General features: G+C 42.6%; 1 protein-coding gene across 1 annotated transcript in view; it reads left to right on the top strand.

The window, feature by feature from the left end:
• Positions 1–23889, top strand: part of HIBADH (3-hydroxyisobutyrate dehydrogenase) — a 130550-nt gene that overhangs the window by 3207 nt on the left and 103454 nt on the right. Inside the window, exon 2 of the mRNA XM_007667351.3 lies at positions 15795–15955. Coding sequence (XP_007665541.2) covers positions 15795–15955 — 161 coding nt within the window. The remainder of the gene's footprint in view (positions 1–15794; positions 15956–23889) is intronic.

Raw genomic sequence — 23889 nt, forward strand, 5'->3', positions numbered from 1 at the left:
AGCGCTTGAGAAATACCATTTATTATTATTAAGCGTTTACAATGTGCCAGGCATTGTACTAAATGCTGCAATACCTAACCCTGTATCTATCCCAGCGCTTAGAACAGTGCTTGGCCCCTAGAAAGTGCTTAAGAAATACAATTTATTATTATTATTAAACGCTCACAGTGTGCCAGGCATTGTACTAAACATTGCAATACCTAACCTCGTATCTGTCCCAGTGCTTAGAACAGTGCTTGGCACATAGTAAGCACTTAACAAATACCATTTATTATTAAGCATTTACAGTGTGCCAGGCATTGTGCTAACCGCTGTCAAGCGCTTAGTATAGTTAGAGAAGCAGCATGGCTCAGTGGAAAGAGCCTGGGCTTGGGAGTCGGAGGTCATGGGTTCTAATCCCCGCTCTGCCGCTTGCCAGCTGGGTGACTTTGGGCAAGTCACTTCACTTCTCTGTGCCTCAGTTACCTCATCTGTAAAATGGGGATTGAAACTGTGAGCCCCGTGTGGGACTACCTGATCACCTTGTATCCCCCAGCGCTTAGAACAGTGCTTTGCACATAGTAAGCGCTTAACAAATACCACCACTTGCTCTGCACATAGTAAGCACTCAATAAATACTATTGAATGAATACCTAACCTCGTATCTATCCCAGCGCTTAGAACAGTGCTTGGCACATAGTAAGCGCTTAACAAATACCATTTATTATTATTAGTAAGCGCTTACAGTGTGCCAAGCATTGTACTAAATGCTGTCAAGCGCTTAGTACAGTGCTCTGCACATAGTAAGTGCTCAATAAATACTACTGAATGAATACCTAACCTCGTATCTGTCCCAGCACTTAGAACAGTGCTTGGCACATAGTAAGCACTTAACAAATACCATTTATTATTATTAAGTGCTTACAATGTGCCAGGCATTGTACTAAACGCTGCGGTACCTAACCTCGTATCTATCCCAGTGCTTAGAACAGTTCTTGGCACGTAGTAAGCGCTTAAAAAATACCATTTATTAAGCACATACAATGTGCCAGTCATTGTACTATACTAAGTTCCAGCAGCGACCCCCGGGAGAAGCAGCGTGGCTCAGTGGAAAGAGCCCGGGCTTGGGAATCAGAGGTCGTGGGTTTTAATCCCGGCTCTGCCACTTGTCAGCTGTGTGACTTTGGGCAAGTCACTTAACTTCTCTGGGCCTCAGTGACCTCATCAGTAAAACGGGGATCAAGACTGTGAGCCCCACATGGGAGAGCCTGATCACCTTGTATCCCCCCCAGTGCTTAGAACAGTGCTTTGCACATAGTAAGTGCTCAACAAATGCCATCATTATTATTATATACTAGGCACTCTACTAAACGCTGGGGTGGATACAAGCAAATCGGGTTGGACAAAGTCCCTGTCCCATGTGGGGCTCACAGTCTCAAACCCCATTTGACAGATGAGGTCACCGAGGCACGAAGAAGGGAAGTGGTTTAGCCAAGGTCACCCGGCAGACAAGTAGCAGAGAGGGATTGGAACCCATGACCTTTTTGACTCCCAGGCGCGTGCGCTATCCGTGAGGCCAGGCTGCTGCTTCTTCCAGCTAAATCCCCCATTTACAGATGAGGAGACTGAGGCACGGAGAAGTTAAGTGGTTTGCCCAAGGACACACACAAGCAAGCGTCAGGGCTGGGACTAGAGCCCAGGTATTCGGACTCCTAGGCCTGCCACTTTCCACTAGGTCATGCTGCTTCTGCCTACTTCCCCTCTGTTTCCAATTTTTATCTTAGCCAAGTAGCCTTGGGAATTGAAATTCACATTGCTAGCGATGTTCACTTGCAGTTTTAAAACCGGAATCCAGTATGGCAGGCTAAACACGCCCAAGGTACGACTTACTCTAGTAATTGCAGCAGTGCCAATACACACCTGCCTGATAAACTATTCCAACTACACAGGGAAATAAACTACCTGAGAGTACACATCAGTCAAACAGTGAATGAAAGAATATCTTTTTATAGTCTTCTATTATTTTCCATTTCTTTAACAAACCAATTTAAATGTGCAGGTCAGTGTAAACCACAGTGGACTTTTTTTCCTTTAGTTGATGTAAATTCAATTGTGAGCATTTTCCTCTATTTAATGTAAATTTAATTGTGAGAATGCTCCGAAGCCTCACCCCTTAACCTCCTATAGAAATTTAGTCATCCCAAGTATAGCGTATATGGCTGGTTGGGGAAGATATTCACCCCCAAGACATAGTTTTTTTTTGAGTTAACATTCCCATTTACATTTCTCTCATTTTTTAAGGGTGCGTAATTTCAAGAACTGGGGTTGAGTGGAGCGAAGTTGTCAAACTAGATTTTACTGGGGATTTTTATGGATTGACAGGACTTACCTTTAATCGATGCAGTCTTGCAGAAGTCTTTTCACGCTCTTTAAAATAAAGGAAAATCAAAGTAGTTGTTTAGAAATTCCCTGCATGCAGGAATAGTTCTGGCCTAATGATGATGGCAGTCATACTGCATTCCCTTGCCCTGCCATCAATACTCAGCTGTAAAGGTTTAACTCATCGTGGTTATATTTACTCTGACATAAGGAGAGTCACCTGGATGTAGTGCTGGAAAGTAGATGTTGAATTCTGCGCTCTTGGGCAATTACACAAATTCTTCGAAAATTTGAAGTATTGGGAAAAATGCTGCCCTTGTCATTTTGAGGATTGCTGATTTTTTTTTTTGTTGCCCTTCAAAATGAGACCAGTGAAATATTTCACCCTCAACTTAAACATTTATATCTAAAATTCCTACTATGCTTTTCAAATTGAGTGTGACCAATGCACTTGTGTAGGCTAGAATTAGCATAGGGTCATAATTGTTTGACTCTCATCTTAGCAGAGATGATACCTAAAAGTACTTTGTTGAAATCAGTCATTAATATACCATTTGAGTTGTGTGATTTATCTTTATTCATAGTTAGGGATTCAGTAGAGTAAACCCTTCACAAAATCATGATGGTATTTTTAGGAGCTGTGTGCCAAGCATTGAGTTAAAAGATGGGTTAGGTACAGGATAATCAATTAGATACAGTCCCTTCCCTGCAAATATATAATTAGGAAATAGGAGGTTATATTATAGTTTAATTGAAAGGTGTCACGTATGCTTTGTCTATTGATACATAATTACATTTTTCTGAGACAATTGGGAATCCTTGATTTAAACTGTAGAAGATGTCTTTTCATTTTTCATTTGTTGTAGCACTTTTTTAAAATGTCTGTACTTGTAATTAAAATGTAAACTCATCCACATGATACTTGGGGGAAATGGACCAAAAAAAAAAGATATTCTTAGGCCTCAAGATTTAGAACAGGCAAATTGTGATATCAACCCCCACTCCCCTGGATGTTTTTGGGTGACGACAATATGTTTTATTCCATTCATCTGTTTTCATTCATTCAGTAGTATTTATTGAGCACTTACTGTGTGCAGAACACTGTACTAAGTGCTTGGAATGTACAATTGGGCAACAGATAGAGACAGTCCCTGCCCATCGACGGGCTCACAGTCTAATCGGGGGAGACAGATGGATAGAAACAAGACAACTTAATCGCATGAGTTAAACTTTGAAAATTGTACTTTCAGCTTAAAGCTGTGGTTTTTACACCCGAAAATTGTTTGTTAGAAGTCTAGTGGGCTGGCTAAATGGCAGGCAGTGTGGGTGGGGAGTTGCTGAGGTAGGCCGGGGAGCCCAAACAGAGAAGCTGGAGGAAGGAGACGTGGGAGGGCCCGGGTTAGTCCCTGCCATTAACTCCGCTCCAGCCTCCTCTTCCAGGCCAGGGAAAGACCCAGTCCAAGAGGAGCCAGAGAGAGGGGCTCACGTCCTCGTGGTCGGGCTTCTCCCTAGCTCACCCCCTCCTCTGAAATCAAATCAGTGCTATTTTATTCTGTGCTTAATGATAATAATTATGGTATTTGTTAAGCGCTTACTATGTGCAGAGTGCTATTCTGAGCGCTGGGGTAGGTACAGGGTAATCAGATTGTCCCTCGTGGGACTCACATTTTTTAATCCCCATTTTTACAGATAAGGTCACTGAAGCCCAGAGAAGTGAAGTGACTTGCCCAAGGTCACACAGCAGACAAGTGACGAAGTCAGGATTAGAACCCACGACCTCTGACTCCCAAGCCCGTGCTCTTTCCGCTAAGCCACGCTGCTGCTTCTGCTTACTCTGTGCAGAGTGCTGTTCCTGAGAGCTTGGGAGAGTATAAAACGAAAGAGTGGTAATAGATGGTTGCCTGCCCACAAGGAGCTTACTGTTGGACTGGCTTTCTCCTCAGCAGGACAGTGATCAAAAAATTATGTATTAATTATTTAAATCAATAGAATTGAGCACTTACTGTGTGCAAAGGACTAAGTGGTTGGGAAAGAATTAGAAGACCTGTTCTCTGCCCATAACGAGCTTACAGTTTAGTGGGGAAGACGGACATTAATGTGAATAAATAATATATAATTTAAAGATAGGTTCTTAAGTGCTGTGGGGTTGGGATGGGGCAGATATGATGTGTCTGAAGGTCACAGATGGAAGTGTATATATGATACAGAAGGGAAATCGAACTGGAGAAAGGAGGGCTTAATCGGGGAAGGCCTCTTGGAGGAGATGTGACCTCCAAATAAATATATTTATATTAATGATTGTCTCCCCCTGGACTGTAAGATCGTTATGGACAGGGAGCGTGAAGCAGCGTGGCTCAGTGGAAAGAGCATGGGCTTTGGAGTCAGAGGTCATGAGTTCGAATCCCAGCTCTGCCACTTGTCAGCTGTGTGACTGTGGGCAAGTCACTTAACTTCTCTGGGCCTCAGTTACCTCATCTGTAAAACGGGGATTAAGATTGTGAGCCCCATATGGGACAACCTGATTCCCCCGTGTCTCCCCCAGCGCTTAGAACAGTGCTCTGCACATAGTAAGCGCTTAACAAATACCAACATATACCAACGCTGTTGTAGTATATTCTCCCAAGTGCATAGTACATTGCTTTACACAGAGTATGTGCTCAATACCGTTGGTGGTGGTGGTAAAAACTCTTGACACACATAGGAGTTTCTAATAAACCTCTGACATCTTTGATGGATAATTTCATAGATATTAACTCATAACATGTTATCAAAGGGTCAATAGCACTCTTTTTGAACACTGACACCAGAAACGGGTGGTAGCAATTTCTTTTAGATTACCGTTCCATCAGAGTAGGTCATTAAACATTAACTTTTACATTAGGTATTAGAATTAGTAAGCTGGCGTTTGAAAGACATCGGCAGCAAACACTTTCTCCAATTTGGGCTCTCCGTGGAACACTAACTTGTCTCTGACTCCCCAAAGTATAAACGAGGAAATAATTAGCACCAAGTGATTTTATCTGGAAGGAGGGTGTGTGGGAAGAGAGTCTTTTTCTTAAAATAACCTAGACCTCAATCACAGCTGTGTAGACTAAAGTCAGCAACTTGAATTTGACTAGGAGAGATAGCGGAAGCCCGTGCTCATTGCCGCAGCTTTGCTTGTACACATTCTCCCCATTGTGCTGTACATCTGTGCTCTGCTACTGATGGTCTCCAAGAGTCAGTCCAGCGGATGACTGAAGACCACAGATGCCAGCTCCTTAGGGGCTATAGAGGCGACGTTCCCCGTGGCCTTTAGAGCTGGAATCCCAGCCTTACTACGTCCAGGTTTCTGACAAGATTTAGAGAGTTTCCTACCAGGGCTGAAAAGATCCAAAATTGTAATTTTTTTTTTCCCATCCTGTTTGCTCTTGGAAATCTTCCCTATCCCAGACCCACCTACTGGAAAATCCCCATTCTCTCTTTGACTCCACAATCGCAAGGAGAAATAGCCGTGCCTGAGAGGTCAGTGTGAAAGAGAATAAGTCACTCGATGTGCAACTCTAAGATGGAAAAGGCCTGTAGTCATAGATATCAGCTGCGTGTAGTCATAGATATCAGCTGAGTGTTCAGGTTCATCGCAGATCTAGGAGAGATTCAAGGCAGCAGATTTCATTGGCAAAGGGCAAGAATGGCATCTCCAAAGCATCAAAACAATCCCACCCCATTCCCTAGTTATTTTCCCCTTCCTCTCCCATTAGATTATAAACTCCTCAAGGGCGAGGACCATTTTGAATTAAGCTGAGTAGCATTTCAGGGATTCTAAATTTCACCAATATATGCTTTACATCACATCAGTCTTGACTTCATTCATTCAATCATATTTATTGAGCGCTTACTGTGTGCAGAGCACTGTACTAAGCGCTTGGAAAGTACAATTTGGCAACAGAGACAATCCCTACCCAACAATGGGCTCACAGTGTTAGAAGGGGGAGACAGACAACAAAGCAAAACAAGTGGACAGGCATCAATACCATCAAAATAGATAAATGGAATTGTAGATATGTACATATCATTAATATAATAGAGTAATAATATATACAAATATACACAAGTGCTGACGGAAGGGGTAGAGCAGAGGGAGGGAGTCAGGGCGATGGGGAGGAGAAGAGGAGCAGAGGAAAAGGGGAAGCTCAGTCAGGAATGATTTAGGGCATTCCTAATGTATGCGGGGATTATGCAAGGAGCTTGGGAAGTGTATAATAAAAGCACCATCAGTCATCAGTTTGACAGTTCACAGTAGCAAGGCCTAGAGAAAGTACACGAAAGGGAGCCAGAAGATCTGGGTTCTGATTCGGCTCTGCGCTTGCTATGCTCTGTGATAATAGACAAAGGGGAAGATGGAGAAGGGAAGGGGACCAAGAACTGACTCTTGAGGAACCCCTACAGTTAGGGGATGGATGGGAGGGGGGAGGAGGAGCCCGTGAAGAAGACTGAGAATGAGCACCAGAGAGATAAGAGGGGAACGAGGAGAGGATGGAGTCCGTGAAGATGGCTGTGGCGCGAAGTGGGACCCTGGGAGCCGTAGGGAAGGTCGGAAAGCATTGTGATTGTGATCAGATATGTGATTTTTTTCTGTGTGTGTGAGGGAGAGAATCTTGGATAGCTTTTCTGTCAGGGAATGATGGTTTCGACTTTGTTTCTCCACTCCACGCATCGTCTGCTCTTTTATCTTGTACTCTCCCAAGCGTTTAGTATAGTGCTCTGCACACAGTAAGCACTCAATATGATCGATTGATTCTGAACTCAGAGAGGGTAACCTCTTCCACTTCCTCTAGACTGTAAACTCCTTGTAAACTTGTGGGCAGAGAATGTGTCTACCAACTCTGCTGAACTTTCCCCAGTGTTTAATTCAGTGTTCTGCACACAGTAAGAGCTCAGTAAGTACCTTTGATTGATTTCCCAAATGCTTATGTTTAACCAGGGTCTGTAGCCAGCACACAGCTCACTGAGTCACCTGTGACTGCTGGTGACTGCTTTCCCTTCCAAATACGTGACCCTGTCTTTCCCTTGACCTACCCCAGTTATGTGTGGAATAATGAAAGGTTCATGTCCGTTCCTCGATGCCCGTGAAGCCATTTTTAGAATGGACGTAGGGTTGTAAATTGTCACTCTTTTCCCCAAAATGGCAATTAGGATGGAGCAAGGGGACTGCCTGAAGTGAAGGCTGATTTTTCCTCCTTCCAGTATACCTGCTGGTTTCTTTTACATCTAATGGCTCTTAGCCTGAACTATATTAAGTAGCAGTTGTCTCCACACCGAGACTCTTCTGAAAATAAAGAGAATATTATAACCGTGGTTCTTTTAGTATGTGACCAACAAATAGCATTCCGAAGAGATGTCTTGCCTTCTCTAACACTTGCCCCTTCTTATTTCATATTAATGTAAAATTTCTTTGCCAGCCAAATTTTAAATATTTTTTTTTTTAGAGAAGCAGTGTGGCCTAGTGGAAAGAGCACTGACCTAGGAGTCACAGGACCTGGGTTCCCACCCCACCCTGCTAGTTGCTTGCTGTGTGACCTGGGGCAAGTCACTTAACTTTTCTGTGCCTATCTTCTCAACTGTAAAATGGGGATTTAATCCTACTCCGTCCTACTTAGACTGGGAACGCCTTGTGGGACAGGGACTGTGTCCATCCTCATTAACTTGTATTTACCCTAGCACTTAGAACAGTGCTTAACACATAATAAACACTTAAATTTAATAATAAAAATAACTGCAATAATTTAAGTGATTATTGTAAATGTGGCTCTTCATTTTCAGTTGATTGTTTTATCTTGGCTTTCCAATATTCATCTGAATTTTGTAAGGACCAAAGGCAAAATAGTCTACGAAAAGCATTTGTTAGATTCTATTAAGTGCGAATAGCAAACGCTGGGGTCCAGAATTTTTCAGGCTGCATCTATTTTGGAGACCGGAATATTTTGGGTAACAGAGAAGGGGCGGTTCCCTGACCTATCCTGGGTCAGAAAGGAGACCTCAGATTCCTCTCTGCTGCCAGCAGTTCTGACTTTGGAGCTTGGGGTAGGGTATTTTTATCCCACTCCTGTACCGTCCCTCAACTTAGCAAAGTAAATTCTGACTCTCATCTGAAGTTCCACAGTTTTTTCATCAATTTTTTTTCCACTCTCCTTTTTGTAATAGTAATAAATCCCAATGAATTCCCTGGAAACAGAATGGGTATACACAAAGCCTCTCTTAAAAAAAAACCCTAAAAAACAACAACACATCAACCCATTTATCCCAGTTCTACTCTAAGGGTTTCAGTTTTGTTAGAGAGTGCAGCCTCATTTGTTTTCCCCCTCGATTCTCAGAATGAAGCAGGTCCAGTTCTACCTCATACAGTCTCCAGCACAGGTGAAAACACTCTGTGTTTAGCTTGGCGCAAATTTCCGAGTTCCAGGGCAACATGGAGAACAAGTTGAACCTCCCTGGGCTTCCCAGTCAGTGAGTCAGTTGTATTTATTGAGCACTTAATGTGTGCAGAGCACTCTACTAAGCGCTTGGGAGAATACAGTGCAACAATAAATAAGACACATTCCCTGCCCGCAGGCTTTTAGGACCTGCCCGGCAGTGCAGATGTTCTTTGAGGAATCCAACCTGGTCTGAGCCAGCACCCGTTTTGGAAGATCCCCATGTTCTCTCTGGGCTGTAAATGAAAATGGTATGCTCTAGGCTTCTTACCTCCTAGATTGGGTTTTCAATTTGTCTCTCTTTGTCCAGTTTATTAACATCCCACACCACATTGGGTGTACTTTTTCTACATAGATCAAACGTGGCTTTTACCTTCATCCCGTATTTATGATTTAATGTAACCCAGAACTTTCTGAGTCTGCATTTGTGTTTTAAAACAGATATATTGTCAGTCAGTAGTGAGCACTGGAGAGAGTTCAATATAACAGAATTGGTAGATCTGTACCCTGCCCTAAAGGAGCACAGGGTATGGAGTAACTAAAGCTCCTTAACTTCTCTGTGCCTCAGTTACCTCATCTGTAAAATGGGGATTAAGATGGTGAGCCCCATGTGGGACAACCTGATTCCCTTGTGTCTACCCCAGCGCTTAGAACAGTGCTCTGCACATAGTAAGCGCTTAATAAATACCAACATTATTATTAAAGCTCGATACATAAGCGTGCAAACCTTACCAGCCTGTACTTTCTTTCTTTCTTTCCCCTAGAGGCACACAAGTAAACCAAATAAAATGAAAAGCTATCTGGCACAAATTCCTGGCTCTGAAATATTTGCAAGGGTGTTGCATGGAGTGTAAATGTGTTTCCCTACGCTTATCTGTGAATTTTAAAAGGCATGCACGGGAATATCTTCCTCCTGTTTATCTTAGTAGCTGGGAAATGTCTGTGCTCTTCACAAAGAGGGTATTGTGACATTCGTCTTCTTCCCGGGAAACATAAAAGGGTAACCCTTAAAACACTATACTTGTGTGAAACATCTCTGGGGCTAAATCCCGGTTGTTATGTCTTTTGGAATTTGTTGGAGAATCTTTTGGATTACAGAGAAAGATCCTAACATTCAGAGCTGTAGCATTAAGACTGTTGGCATTAGGAAGAAGCGAAAGAACGGCTGATGTTTCAAAAGTGGCTGAATGGAAAAGAGCAGGAATGAGAAGCGGCATAGTCTAATGTATAGAGCACAGGCTTGGGAGTCAGAAGGACCTGGGTTCTACTCCTGGCTCTTCCACTTATCTGCTGTGTGGCCTTGGGCAAGTCATTTTACTGTTGTAATGTACTTTCCCAAGCGCTTAGTTTTTTGCTCTGCACACAGTAAGGGTTCAATAAATGTGATTGAATGATTGATTAACCTGTCTGTGCCTCAGTGACCTCATCTGTAAAATATTCATTCATTAATTCATTCATTCAATAGTATTTATTGAGCGCTTACTATGTGCAGAGCACTGTACTAAGCGCTTGGAATGTACAAATCGGTAACAGATAGAGACAGTCCCTGCCCTTTGACGGGTTTACAGTCTAATCGAGGGAGACGGACAGACAAGACCAATAGCAATAAATAGAATCAAGGGGATGAACATCTCATTAAAACAGTAGGGATTAGGACTGTAGGCCCTATGTGGGACAGGGACTGAAGCAGCGTGGTTCAGTGGAAAGAGCCCGGGCTTGGGAGTCAGAGGTCATGGGTTTGAATTTCGGCTCTGCCACTTATCAGCTGTGTGACTGTAGGCAAGTCACTTAACTTCTCTGGCCCTCAATTCCCTCATCTGTAAAATGGGGATTAAGACTGAGAGCCGCATGTGGGACAACCTAATTATCATGTATCCACCCCAGCGCTTAGAACAGTGCTCTGCACATAGTAAGCGCTTAACAAATGCCAACATGATTATTATTATTTCCAACCTGATTACTTTGTATCTACCCTAGTGCTTAGTACAGTGCCCAGCACATAGTTCTCTCTTAACAAATACCGTACAAAAATGCAGGCAGCCAGACTGACAAGAACTGATTGAGATTAACGCAGTTAGGTTAAGGAAAGAGATTGAGATTGCTTGAGGTAAACGACAAGAGGCACTTAGAGTATGTTCAAATTTTAACATTCCAGTGTATTTGCTGCTCAAAAATTTCCAACTTGTTTCCCTCTGCTTCCGTATGGAGAGGCTAGATGTAGTTCTATTCCCGTGGACGTATTAGTGAAGGGAAAAGTTTGCTACAGACTAATAATGGCGGAAGATGTCAATCTCCTTCCAGAATTCAAACGAACGCTTTCCCATTCTCACTCTTCAGAGGAGTGAGACACCAGGATCTGACAACTGGATCACCTTCCCAGATTGGGGCTTCTCGATAAGAAGCCTAATAGATCTTCTGAGCCAGCAAAGATAGAATCTTCATTCCTCTGTGGGTTCAGGTTCACTGTCAGAATTTTGCAGTTATTTTTTACACTTTTATAGGTAATTCTCTGGTGCTTTCTGCCTCTCTTTGGTCACCTTATCAGCTTGTCAGTCAGTGGAATGATATTTGAGTGTTTACTCTGTGCATAGCATTGTACTAAGCGCTTGGTGCTTTCTGCCCCTCGTCTACCTATCAGTCAGTCAATGGTATGGATGCTCCTTTTACCTTTTCCTTGTTATTCTCCTAGCATTATAGCAATCAGTCAGTGGTATTTCTTGAGTACTAAGTATACTCGAGTGTTTTTTGCCAAACACTGCCCCAGGTGCTCCTGTAGATTCAAGATAATTAGGTTGGAGACAGCCTGTCCCAAATGGGGCTAATGGTCTGCGTAGGCGGGAGAACAGGTATTGAGTCCCCATTTTACAGAGGAGAAAAACGAGGCACAGAGAAGTTAAGTGACTTGTTCGAGATCTTTCAGCAGGCATTCAGCAGAAGTGGGTGGAGAACCCAGGTCCTCTGTCTCCCAGGCCTGGGAGCTCTTTCCACTGGGCCATACTGCTTTTCATTTCACTTGGTTACTACTTAACATTGATACTTGACATTCTGCCTTAATTAAAAAGACAACAATCTCTGTTTTAGCAGTTGTCCTTTGCATTCCGCTTGTAATAATTGAAAATCTCTATATGACAAAGATGTTAGACAAAAATCTTTTATGTCACCCAATTTCGGTGTCTCTGTACAGATGCAGTAATGATACAAGTGGATGATCTTGGCTGTTGATTGAGTCAGTCATGGTTCAGTCGCAAAGTTTAAAATAATAAAATGTGATTCAAGGTGAATACTGGCCTACCGCAAGAGAGAGTGAATGACAGTCTTATTCATTCAGTAGTATTTATAGAGCGCTTACTATGTGAAGAACGCTGTACTAAACGCTTGGAATGTACAATTCAGCAACAGATAGAGGCAATCCCTGCCCAATAACGGGCTCACAATCTAAACGATGGGCTCATATAATACATTTTGTCACAATCTCACCTGTTATAAATTAAGACCCATTCTAGGAATTTCCATGCTATTTAAAGCTATTGTTTCATCTTGGCTAAGGTGATTCAAAAACGTAACGTTCCTCTGTTAACTGCACGAAGAATTGTAATATGGTTGAACATTACAAGAGAAGCAGCGTGGCTCAGTGGAAAGAACACGGACTTGGGAGTCAGAGGCCATGGGTTCGAATCCCAGTCTGCCACTTGTCAGCTGGGTGACTGTGGGCAAGTCACTTCACTTCTCTGGGTCTCAGTTACCTCCTCTGTAAAATGGGGATGAAGACTGTGAGCCTCATGTGGGACAACCTGATTACCCTCTATCTGCCCCAGCGTTTAGAACTGCACATAGTAAGCGCTTAACAAATGCCAACATTATTATTATTATTGAGTCTTTTTAAAAGGCTGTTGATGTAGAAGTGTCTCTGCTGACTGTGGTTGTGGTTTTCCAGCATTAGTGAAGAATTTGTCCTACTTGAACGGAAGCCACCTTTTCTTTAAGTACCCTTTGACCGGCCAACCCGTTCCCGAATCCCTCTGCTGCTTCGAATCCATCAATGGGTGGTATTAGTGAGTGCTTACTGTGTCCAGAACACTGGGCTAAACACTCCCCACAAAGGCTGCTGCCAGGGCCTTTCAACACAAGTCGATGCCAGGATTCCTGGGCTCTGTTTCCAAGTGCAGCCCGTGTCTCAAATATCTTGCCCTCACTCCCTCAGCCCCTTCATCTCTAAGGAGCAACAGTGGATCAGATCTTGCTGAGAGAGGAAGCTGAGCCTTAATCGTGAGTGGTACAAAACCCACACTTGTCACGGCCTGGTGGATAGAGCACGGGCTGGGGAGTCAGAAGGTCGTGGGTTCCAGGTTTTATGTATTGCTGGATGCTCCCCACCTGGGATATGCCAGCACTTAACGTAAGGGTTTGAGAAGGAGGAGGAAGCATGTATATAATTTGTCTTTAGGACATGTCATCGAGGACTTCGTCTTTGTTTTTTAAATTTATTTTTTCTTGGTCTGAATAAAATCATTCAAGTTTTAGCATGGAAACAGATGAACCTGTTTTGAAAAGCAGTGTGGCTTAGTGGAAAGAGCCCGGGCTTGGGAGTCAGAGGTCATGGGTTCTAATCCCGCCGCCGCCACCTATCAGCTGTGTGACTTCGGGCAAGTCACTTAACTTCTCTGTGCCTCAATTCCCTCATCTGTAAAATGGGGATTAAGACTGTGAGCCCCATGTGGGACAACCTTTATCTACCCCAGCTCTTAGAAAGTGCTTGGCACATAGTAAGCGCTTAACAAATACCATTATTATTATTATTTTTGTAACCTCCCTTTTCTCACTGTAAGATTAAAAAATAGATATCTGTTGTCAGTAGTGAAATTATATTGTTTGGATAAATGAAAAGCACAGCATGGCCTAATGGAAAGAGTATCGGCTTGGGAGTCAGAAGTCCTGGGTTCTAATCCTGGCTCTGCCATATCCCTGCTCTGTGTCCTGGTATAATCATCTAACTTTTCTGTTGCTGCTACCTTATCATTAAAAAGGGATTAAATCGTACCCTTTCTTATTTAGACTGTGAGCCCCATGTGGGACAGGGACTGTATCCAACCTGACAAACTTGTATCTACCCCAGTGCTTAGAACAGTGCTTGGCACCAGTAAAAACGTAAAACATATAATAATAGAGAGGCAGTCTGGCTTAGTGGAAAGAGCACGGATTTGGGAGTCAGAGGACGTGGGTTCTAATCCCGCCTCTGCCACTCGTCTGCTGTGTGACCTTGAGCAAGTCACTTAACTTCTCTGGGCCTCAGTTACCTCATCTGTCAAATAGGCATTAAAAGTGTGAGCCCCACGTGGGACAACCTGGTTACCTTTTATCTTCCCCAGCGCTTAGAACAGTATTTGGCTTAAATACCGTAATAATAATTATGATTATTATAAATAATTTTAAATATGTTTAGAGTACTAATGATATTTACCAAGAGCATCAACCCCCTCCCCCCATATATACATACACCTGTATTGGTCAGCTGTGCTTGAAACTGTGTATTGTTTTATAGATATTCTATAAAGCTACAGAACATCCGTACAAAAATAGACCACCTGACTTGTTGTAGGTTGGTAATGTCACTGTTTATTGTTGTATTGTACTTTCCCAAGAGCTTAATATACTGCTGTGCACAACAGTAAGCGCTCAATAAATGATTGAACGAATGCATGAATGGTAGATAGATTTTTGTTGTAGTTAGCCTTTCAAGGAACATTCTACTGGTTTGCAAACTTTTCATTAACAATAATAATAATAATGTTGGTATTTGTTAAGCGTTTACTATGTGCCGAGCACTGTTCTAAGCGCTGGGGTAGACATAGGGGAATCAGGTTGTCCCACGTGGGGCTCACAGTCTTAATCCCCATTTTACAGATGAGGGAACTGAGGCACAGAGAAGTTAAGTGACTTGCCCACAGTCACACAGCCGACAAGTGGCAGAGCTGGGATTCGAACTCATGAGCCCCGACTCCAAAGCCCGTGCTCTTTCCACTGAGCCACGCTGCTTCTAATGCTGCCATTAGTACTGCCTACCAATTTTGATGCCATGCTGTGCCTTTGCTGGTAGTAAAGATCAGTGACCAAAAGATGTATAGGACCCATTCTGCGACTCCAGCTTTTAGGTATTTGTGTTTATGGTGATTTGCTATCTGAATTTTTTTTTTTAAAGTTTAACCAAGTTTTCAGATCCAGAGCTGCACCTGTGCTGTTTTCTACTTTATTTTGAATGTTATGTATATTTTGACATGTAGTTATTTTGTACAAAGCTCTGCATACAGTTAGCATGTTAGACATATATCTTTACATTTATTCAAATTAAAAATGTGATTTTTTTTTTTAAACTGCCATAAAGGTCTGATAGTAGGTAGATTGATGACTTGTTCCTGAAATTGAGAAATTGGCAACTTTGGGGGTTAAATGTAATTGAGGTTAGAAATAATTACAGGTGATCATATTTTGAAGACTGACATCAAGTTGAAATGAATCAGTAACCACTCAGTAACACTGAGAAAAAAAGTCCTCCAGTGATAGAATTTGGTTACTTTTTCATAGAGTTTAGGGACATTTTCAGTGGCATAATCAACCTTTATTAGTGAGACTATGGACTTCATAATATACTAATCATGTAATTTAGGACTTTACACAAGCATAAAATTTAATCTGAAGAAAATTGGAGATGTGTAGAATTGACGTGAGCTAAAAAGAGGAAGCCAGAAGAGATATAAATTGATCGAACCCTAAGAAAGATATTTCCCTGTTTTCCCAGAGTTAATCAGCAAATGATACAATAATGCATCATACTTGTCTGCTAGAAAAAAAAAGTATAAGCTTTTTTTCTATCCTTGTATTTGAAAATAGATTTTTCTAGTTCCTTTGAGAAGCAGACTGTCAGTGAGATTTTTTTTTGAAATGAATTTATAAAAAGTCTCAACATTGAAAATATCATATTGAAATCAGTGTGTTCTAGGACAATGGCCTCCAAAACTCCAGTTGGATTCATTGGGCTGGGCAACATGGGAAATCCAATGGCAAAAAATCTCGTGAAACATGGATATCCTGTCATTGCTTATGATGTGTTTCCAGAAGCATGCAAAGAATTCCAAGATGTGGGTGAACAGGTAATCATCTTTCAATGATGTTTCCAAAGTACAGATTTTAAAATTTGTGCGTTTCAGGTAAGAGATGGCTTCTTGGATTGAATCTTTTATGGAAAATACCTTCCCCTTGATTAAAGAATCGAAAGCAAAGGATTTCTTCAGTCATCAATAGCTTTTCCTGTTGAGAAAAGAAAGGAAAGCCAGCAGCGAAACTTTCATTTTGATTTTATGACTTATCTCTCTCCCCTGAGAAAGATGTGTAAAGAGGGTATTGGAGTTCTGTTCTAGAATTTGAGGGACACCTGCCTCTGAAGATCCCTCCAGTCTCCACTGGTCTTGATTTCGAGCAGGAAAAAGGATAGTTGCTGCTACTGCAGAATAATGTGATATATCACTATATTAAGAAGTTGGGGCATGGGGAGTGTCAAAGAATAGAACAAGCGCTGGCTTGTTAGCTTTCTGTCAAGCATTCCCTCATCTTTCTACTTTACCAACCCCTTTGTCTTTGGAATAGTGGAAAGAAGACCGGGTGGTTACTACAAAATCTTTTATGTGCAGGCTTTCTTACATATTCCTGAAATCTGTGGTGAAGTGTCTGGTAGTAAGTTGGAGAATATTTTGCTCCTTTTTTCTCTGTCAGCATTCATCCAGTCATGTCCACCACCTGTTCTTCTCAGTCCCCTCTCCTTCACCACTCATTCCCCGTTTTCCCAAACTCCTGTTTTCTCTTTGCAAGTTATCTTAATTTCCTGTCCCCAAAAATGAGTCCATTACCAAAAAAAGAACCACTGATTTAAGTAAAATAAGTAGAGCAGCAGGAGAGATGTGTGGCACAAATATTTACGTTCTTTTTTAGCCCTGCGTAGGTCTTTATAAATCAGTAATATCAATCGATCTGTGCAATGTACTTATTTTTTTTGACATTTCATCCTATCTTATTCTTGCAGCCACTAGCAGCAACCTTGTGTTTCCTGCTTCCATCATTAGTATATGGCTTGTGTTTGCCCATCTTACCCATTAGTACAGTGCTTTGTGCACAGAAAGCACTCAATAAATACGATCGAACAAAATAGATTATATCTTGAGGGTAGGGGTTGTCTCTTTTACTTGTGGTGTTCTCCCTCAAGTGCTTACTTCAAGGACTTTGCACACTGATGCCCAAAAAATACTGTCATGGGAACTATTTGTTGATAGTATATCAGAAGTACCATCGGAGTGCAAATTCTCTGTGGGCAGTGACACCCCCTTCCCACCCCGGTTTGGATCACTTCGTTTTGAATTTTCCAAGTACTTAGAACAGTGTGCTGCGTCCACGCAGTGAATGCCTGTGGGTGCTCGGTGAATACCATTACTATGACTGTGATCTAATGGAGGAGCGAGTTGAGTGATTCATAACACAGGAAGAGATTCTCTTCATTCAGAAAAAAAAATCTACCCCACTTAGTTGTTTATAGCGTAAAAGATAATGGTAAATAAAAGATAAGCTTTCATAATGCAAATAAAGACTCCAGGGAAATAATTTCATTTAGTCTCCTAGCGGGCAGGGAATTCGACTTTCAGCTTTATTACATTGTACCCTTCCAAAGGCCTAATACAGTTCTCTGCACACAATAAGCGCTCAATTAATACCATTGATTTATTCATTTAGGCAAATTGAATGCTCTTGGCATGGAAGGAGTTACACCCAAATAAGCATTCTTTTATAGGAGGAAAAAATCTGGCTTTTAGGCTTTTAATAATGGAACAAAATAAGCTAATTGACAATCCCCCTAAAGCTTGGGAGCTGTTTACTTCCATTTTTTGCCCCTGACAAATATGTGAATTGGAGTTTTTTCCCAAATAAATATTGATATTGGCTTTTGCAATTTCAACCTGCCTTCTCTCAATCTCTAAGGAAGGAGTTAAGAAGTCGGAAGAAGAGATAGCAGGATTGAGAGATAATGTAGTAGTTGGATAAACAATCCGTGAATGAGTGGGAATCGACTCTATTTAAAAATAGGTTTTTTACGAGTGTACCATCCTATCCTTTTCCCAAAAGTTTTGCAGGAACACTTTCCTGGTATAAATCGTTACCCAACCTGGCAAAAGGGCAAGCAGCTGATTGCAGAAAGTGGGATCATATTGATATATAGCTGTGGTTTTGTTTTCACAATTAGAGTAACAGCAGCCATAAAGCCCTCCATGGGTCCCGACGGTCAATCGGTCATATTTACTGAGTGCTTACTCTAAGCAGAACATGGTACTAAACACTTGGGAGAGCATATCGTAACAGAGTTGGTAGACACAGTCCCTACCCATGAAGGGCTTACAGTCTAGCAGGGGAGATAGACAATTCAGCTCTGTTCATAAGTACCGTGAAGCTGAGGGAGGGTTGAATAAAGTGTGCAAGTCAGGTGCAAGGGTGACCCAGAAGGGAGGGGGAGAAGAGGAAATGAGGGTTTAGTCGGAGGCGGCCTCTTTTTTATGGTATTTTTTGAAGTACTTTTTTTAAACGCTGGAGTGGATTCAAGTTAATGAGGTTGAAAACAGTTCCTGTCCTACATAGGGCTCCCAGTCTTAATCCCCATTTTATAGAGAAGGTAACTGAGGCATAGGGAAGTTAAGCGATTTACCCAGCATCACACAACAGACAAGTGCAGAGCTGGGATTAGATTAGCCTCTTAGAGGAAATGCGCTCTCTGCTTTAGGTCCTTTGAAGGTCGCTGGATGGCAGGGTCAGCAGATGGTAGGCTTTAAGCATATGGAGTCTCTGCTGCTCCACGTAGTGGCCACGCTTAAGTGGGGCACATGCAGTAAAGGCGGGGGAGGCGGGGAGCAGCAATCCATCAGACTGAGGCATCCAGCACCCACCACCATTCTCTCTCACCACTCGATCAATCTACTATTAATGCTATTTATTGAGAGTTTACTATGTGCAGAGGACTGTACAGAGCACTTGGGAGAGGACAGTACAACAGAATTAGCAGATATGTTCCCTGCCCATAGTGAGTTTTCAGTCTAGAGGGGGAGATAAACATTAATATGAAAAAATAAGTAATCTATAATATGTAATTTAAAGATGATGGCTGCTCGCTTCTTCCCGCCTCACCCCCTCACTGGAGTCCCTGAGAACCACAGTAAGTGATATGGCAGGGAAACGTAGGCAGTGTGGAAACCAGTGTTTAAAGCCCAGTAAAAATCTAGTGAAGATCCTGAGCACAACCTTTTATATGTTCATTGAGTTGAGCACTAACGGATTTATAATTACACACGGGGTTGCTGAACAAGCCTCTTTGCTTCCAAAGACCAAGAAACATGCAGTTTGTTGAAATGTAGACAGTTGGATCTTCAGTTCAATCTGTGATGTTTGTTAGCTCACCTTCTAGGGACCTCTCTCCTTATTTTGATTTTCTTGTACAGTGAAAGCTCTACTCATGGGCAGATGTCCCCAGAAGTCCTAATTTGGGAAGTTTTGCCCCACTTTTTAGGGTTCTGTCCTGCCATCCGACAAACTTGAGTTGGGACGTATAGAAGGGTCACGTCTTTGCCCCGGTGACAGGATGGAACCCGTCAGCTAAGTGGTGATTTCCGCTTCTACTGCAGTCGCTGCCGGTGCTGACGTGACCTTTGTGGAGCTGGGATCGGGATTTGTGGTTACAGCAAAAACACGATTTGTGCCCATATGGCAAACTTTTACCCCCAGGTCGAAAGAACCAGTTTTGGGGTGGTTGTGGTTTGTTCCCCTTTGTTTACCACTGTCTTTCACTGCCTGCTGACATTGTTCACCATTTGCCATCCACTGGGCTGGAGTCAGCCAACTGTGGTGGATGATAACTAGATTGTATCTAGACAAAAAACTTGTTGTGAGTGGGGAATATGTCTGTTTATTGTTATATTGCATTTTCCCAAGAAATTAGTACAGTGCTCTGCACAAAGTACTCAATAAATCCAATTGACTGACTGGTGAAAGGGTTTTCAGTCCTCCCACTTCCCTGTCCTTTTTCCTTCCCTCCTCCATACTTTCCTCTTCCTCTTTATACGCTACTCCCTAGTCTACCTAAGATTATTAGTTTCCCAGTTATCCTGGTTGTATCCCACTTTAACTGCCGGGGTTTATAAATGCACAGCATTCCGGTTTTATAAAGTTAAGGGAATAATAATTGGTGTTTATTGAGTCTTCCACTGTAACAAGAACCGTTTCAGCACTATGACAAATTATAAGAATAATTGTAATTGTAAATTGTAATTGTAAATTAGTTTGTAAAGTCTCTGAGGGCGGGGATCACGTCTCCTAATTCAGTCATACTACCTCAAGCCTTTAGCTTAGTGTACTGTGCATAGTAGATGCTCAATAAATTTCATTGAACAAATGAAGGACTGCGGAATTACCAACAGTGTTTTAGTTGTCCTAAAATTAGAGTAGCTGGTGTCTTTGATTTTTATGTTCCTATTTTTTTTCCAAAAGTCAATGCGCAGTCTGGATTCTTTCACATTTAAATGAAAATCAGGTGTTTGGGAGGAGAAGTCAGAAGAGGATAAGGGTGGAGAAAATGCAAAGGATGAAAGGCGACACTAAATTTGAGCTCTAATCTCCTCTTCTCAAAGATGGGAGTAACACATCCAGAGGCTTCCCTTCTGTGAGTTCATTAGCGGGGACAGAAAGGGGAATTGGCTTCCATCTAGGCTGCCTAGTGTCCCTGTGAAGGGTGCATCTATAATAGTTTGCAGTGTCATTTAGGATTGACAGCTGCTGGTGTGAGCAGTACCCTTGCAGTTCTCTTGAATGTGCTTTTCGGGCAGCTTGGGATAGATTGGACTTGCCAAGCACTGAGGGGAGCCTTTAAGAACTTCTAGGCACTCCAGGGGATTCCTGCCCTGGTTGAGAACTCCATCTGGGAGGAAGCGGGAACTGGTTTTTGTTTGTTGGTTTTTTTCCAATTTTGTTTAATGTACTGAAATGCTTAGTGTGAGCCAAACAAGGTACTAAATGTTGGAGGAGATACAAGATAATCAGATTGGACACAGTCTTCATCCTACATGGAACTCACAGTCTAAGAGGGAGGAGGATTTAATCCCCTTTTTATAGATGAGATAACTGAGGCACAGAGAACTTCTCCAAGGTCATTCATTCAGTCATATTTACTGAGCGCCTACTATTTGCAGAGCACTGTCCTAAGCACTTGGGAGGGTACAATGTAACAGTAAACAGACACGTTCCCTGCCCACAACAAGCTTACAGTCTAGAGTGAGTTTACACACCCACAGCAGACAAGTGGGAGAGCTGGGATTAGAATCCAGGTCCTCTGACTTCTAGGCCAGTGTGCTTTCCACTAGGCCCTGCTGCTGCTTTGTAAAGGTCCAGCCTTAAAAAGGGATTTTTGAACAGAAACGTCCTTGCGATCTGACTTGGTTCTAGGAAGCTGTCCCGTTTGCCTCGGTGAGTCTTTCTGAAATTGGGAAGCACCCTAATCTAGATGCTTCGGGGGCACCGCTTTCTGGTTCAAGCCCTTGATGCTCATGTACGGTTGGTGGATCGCTCTGCTGTTAGAAATCCAACCGAGCCACGTGTGTGTCGAGTGAGTGCAGAGCATCCCCCACCAGGCTGGCAGCTCTCCAAGAAGGGCAGGTGTGGGCTGCTGCTGCTGCTTGGCAACTTGATTTGGGAACAGAATGCAGCAAGCCGGCATTTTCCTCCCAGTTGCCCAAGGGGTTCATTGTTGGGGCCCGGATGCAAATATATAAAATTGGGGTTATCTTCAGTTATTATTTGGAGAGGACCTTTTTCTAAAAATCAAAACGGCATGCTCAGTCCCTTGAAGCAAAACATTTCCTCAGTGTGTCTCTGTTATTATTAAGACGCATAAAGTCAAATGTTTCTCTAATTGTCAACTATTTTAAATGCCTTCAATTTTAGGAAGAATTGCAGGGGGGTTTAAAGAACATGAGAAATAAGGCGACTTGAAAAAACATGCAGTTTGGGTAGATCGAAAACCCTTTAGCTTTTCAGGGAGATGTTTGTTGCTCTTTCTAAAGTTTAGTCCCAAAGGTAGTCTGCCTGGCTTTGATTGGGTAAGGATTTTCAGTAGTATTGCTGTTGTTTCTCTGCTAAAAGTTCAGGGAAGCATGTACATTTCTTATGTAGGCTATCTGAAGGAGGGAGGCTTAATTAGATTCTTGCTTGTTTTGCTTCCCCTTTAAAAATTGGGAAGCCATTTTATCATTCTGGAGTTACAAGACTGAAAATGTTTGGGTAAGTAATTCCCTGGGGTTTGGATTTGGCATCTACGTAAATCTTGTTAAATAAGCATTTGGCTAAGTAAGCTCGATCGTATCAGCCAACTGTTTCAAGATGTTAACTGAGATATTTTTGAGCTTCAAGACCACAACAGGATTGTTCTTTAGCACTTAGGGATTCAAGTACTTGGAGAGGCACGTTTTAAAAGTCACGCTTCCCCTTAGATTGTGATCTCCATGTGGGACAGGGACTGTGTCTAATCTGAGTGTACCGTATTTGGCACGCAGTAAGTACTTAACCATTATTATTGTTATTATTATTTATTCTAATCTTATTTGTGGGGGGCTCCAGATCCAAGCTACCTAGAACTTTTGGTTTAGGAGTTGAAGTACTGAACCCCTTACCTAGTTTAGAAGGTCATGGGTTCTAATCCCAACTCTGCCACTAATCTGCTCTGTAGTCTTGGGCAAGTGATTTCACCTCTCTGTTCCTCAGTTACCTCATCTGGAAAATGGGGTTTGAGACTGAGCCCCACATGGGACAGTGACTGTGCCCAACTCGATTTGCTTGTATCCAGTCCAGTGCTTAGTACAGTGCCTGGCACATAGTAAGCACTTAAATACCATCATTATTATTATTATTAATGTTCTATTTGAAAAGGCAGCCATCAGATTGATCTTTGTACTTAAGCTCAGCCATGGTATGAGGTGTCAGCTTCCAGTAGCAGGAAGGAGGAGTGTCTGTCGGGACACCTTTGGTCTAAGGGAACTTTTTTAGCAGCCGAGAGAGAAGCAGAGCCGTACCAACGGGATTCCGTTCTTCTTTCACCTTCTTCACCCTCCAGAAGTGTCTTGTGCTGCCTTAGAGCCTTTCAATCTGGTGCTGGTATGTGCTGGCAGAGTGGAGATTAGAATCCAGGTCTTTCTGACTCCGTCCTTGCTCTATCCACTAGGCCATGCTGCCTCTCAGAAGTTAGGTGGAGGAGAAGATTTGGGAGGAAAGATGGAAGAGTTCAGTGGGACTCTTTGAGCTTGAGATTCCAGTGGTTCACCCACATACAGATGACGTGGAGGCAGAGGAAATACAAGCTTGCCAAGAAGAGGGAAGGACTGGCAAGGTATATTTGGGAGTCATCCCCACAGAGGTGGTAGTTGAAGCCCCTGGGGGATGAGTGAGTGTAAAGTGAGAAGAGAAGATGGCTCAAAGAGCCCTAAGGGACATCCCCAGTTAGAGGGTGGGAAGCAGAAGAAGAGTTGGTAGAAGAGCAAGTGGCAAGAGAACCAGGAGAGAACTGTCAAAAGCAAGGTGGTATTTTCACTTTAGGGACAATCCCTCTGCAGTTTAAGGATTTTAACCAGAATGAATTGCTGGACATCTGTGGCACTCTTTAAGAGCCAGACCACCTTGACATTGCCGGGACATCATCATCCATGGTATTTATTGAATGGTTATTTTATAGAGCCCTGTACTGAGCACGTGGGAGAGTACAGCATAACGGAGTGCATAGCATCTTCCCTGACCACGGTGAGCTTACGGTCTAGAGATGGCAGTCTAGTAGATGGCACACACACCTTTGAACCATTGTGCTGTGAGGCACGGTGTAGCTTTGTATTGAAGTGCTTACTATGTGCAAAGCACTGTTCTAAGTGCTGGGGGGGGGAGACAAGGTGATTAGGTTGTCCTTTATGGGGCTCACAGTCTTCATCCCCATTTTACAGATGAGGTAGCTGAGGCCCAGAGA

Source organism: Ornithorhynchus anatinus, chromosome 8 (genome assembly GCF_004115215.2).
Source record: "Ornithorhynchus anatinus isolate Pmale09 chromosome 8, mOrnAna1.pri.v4, whole genome shotgun sequence".
In the NCBI taxonomy this organism is placed as follows: domain Eukaryota; kingdom Metazoa; phylum Chordata; class Mammalia; order Monotremata; family Ornithorhynchidae; genus Ornithorhynchus; species Ornithorhynchus anatinus.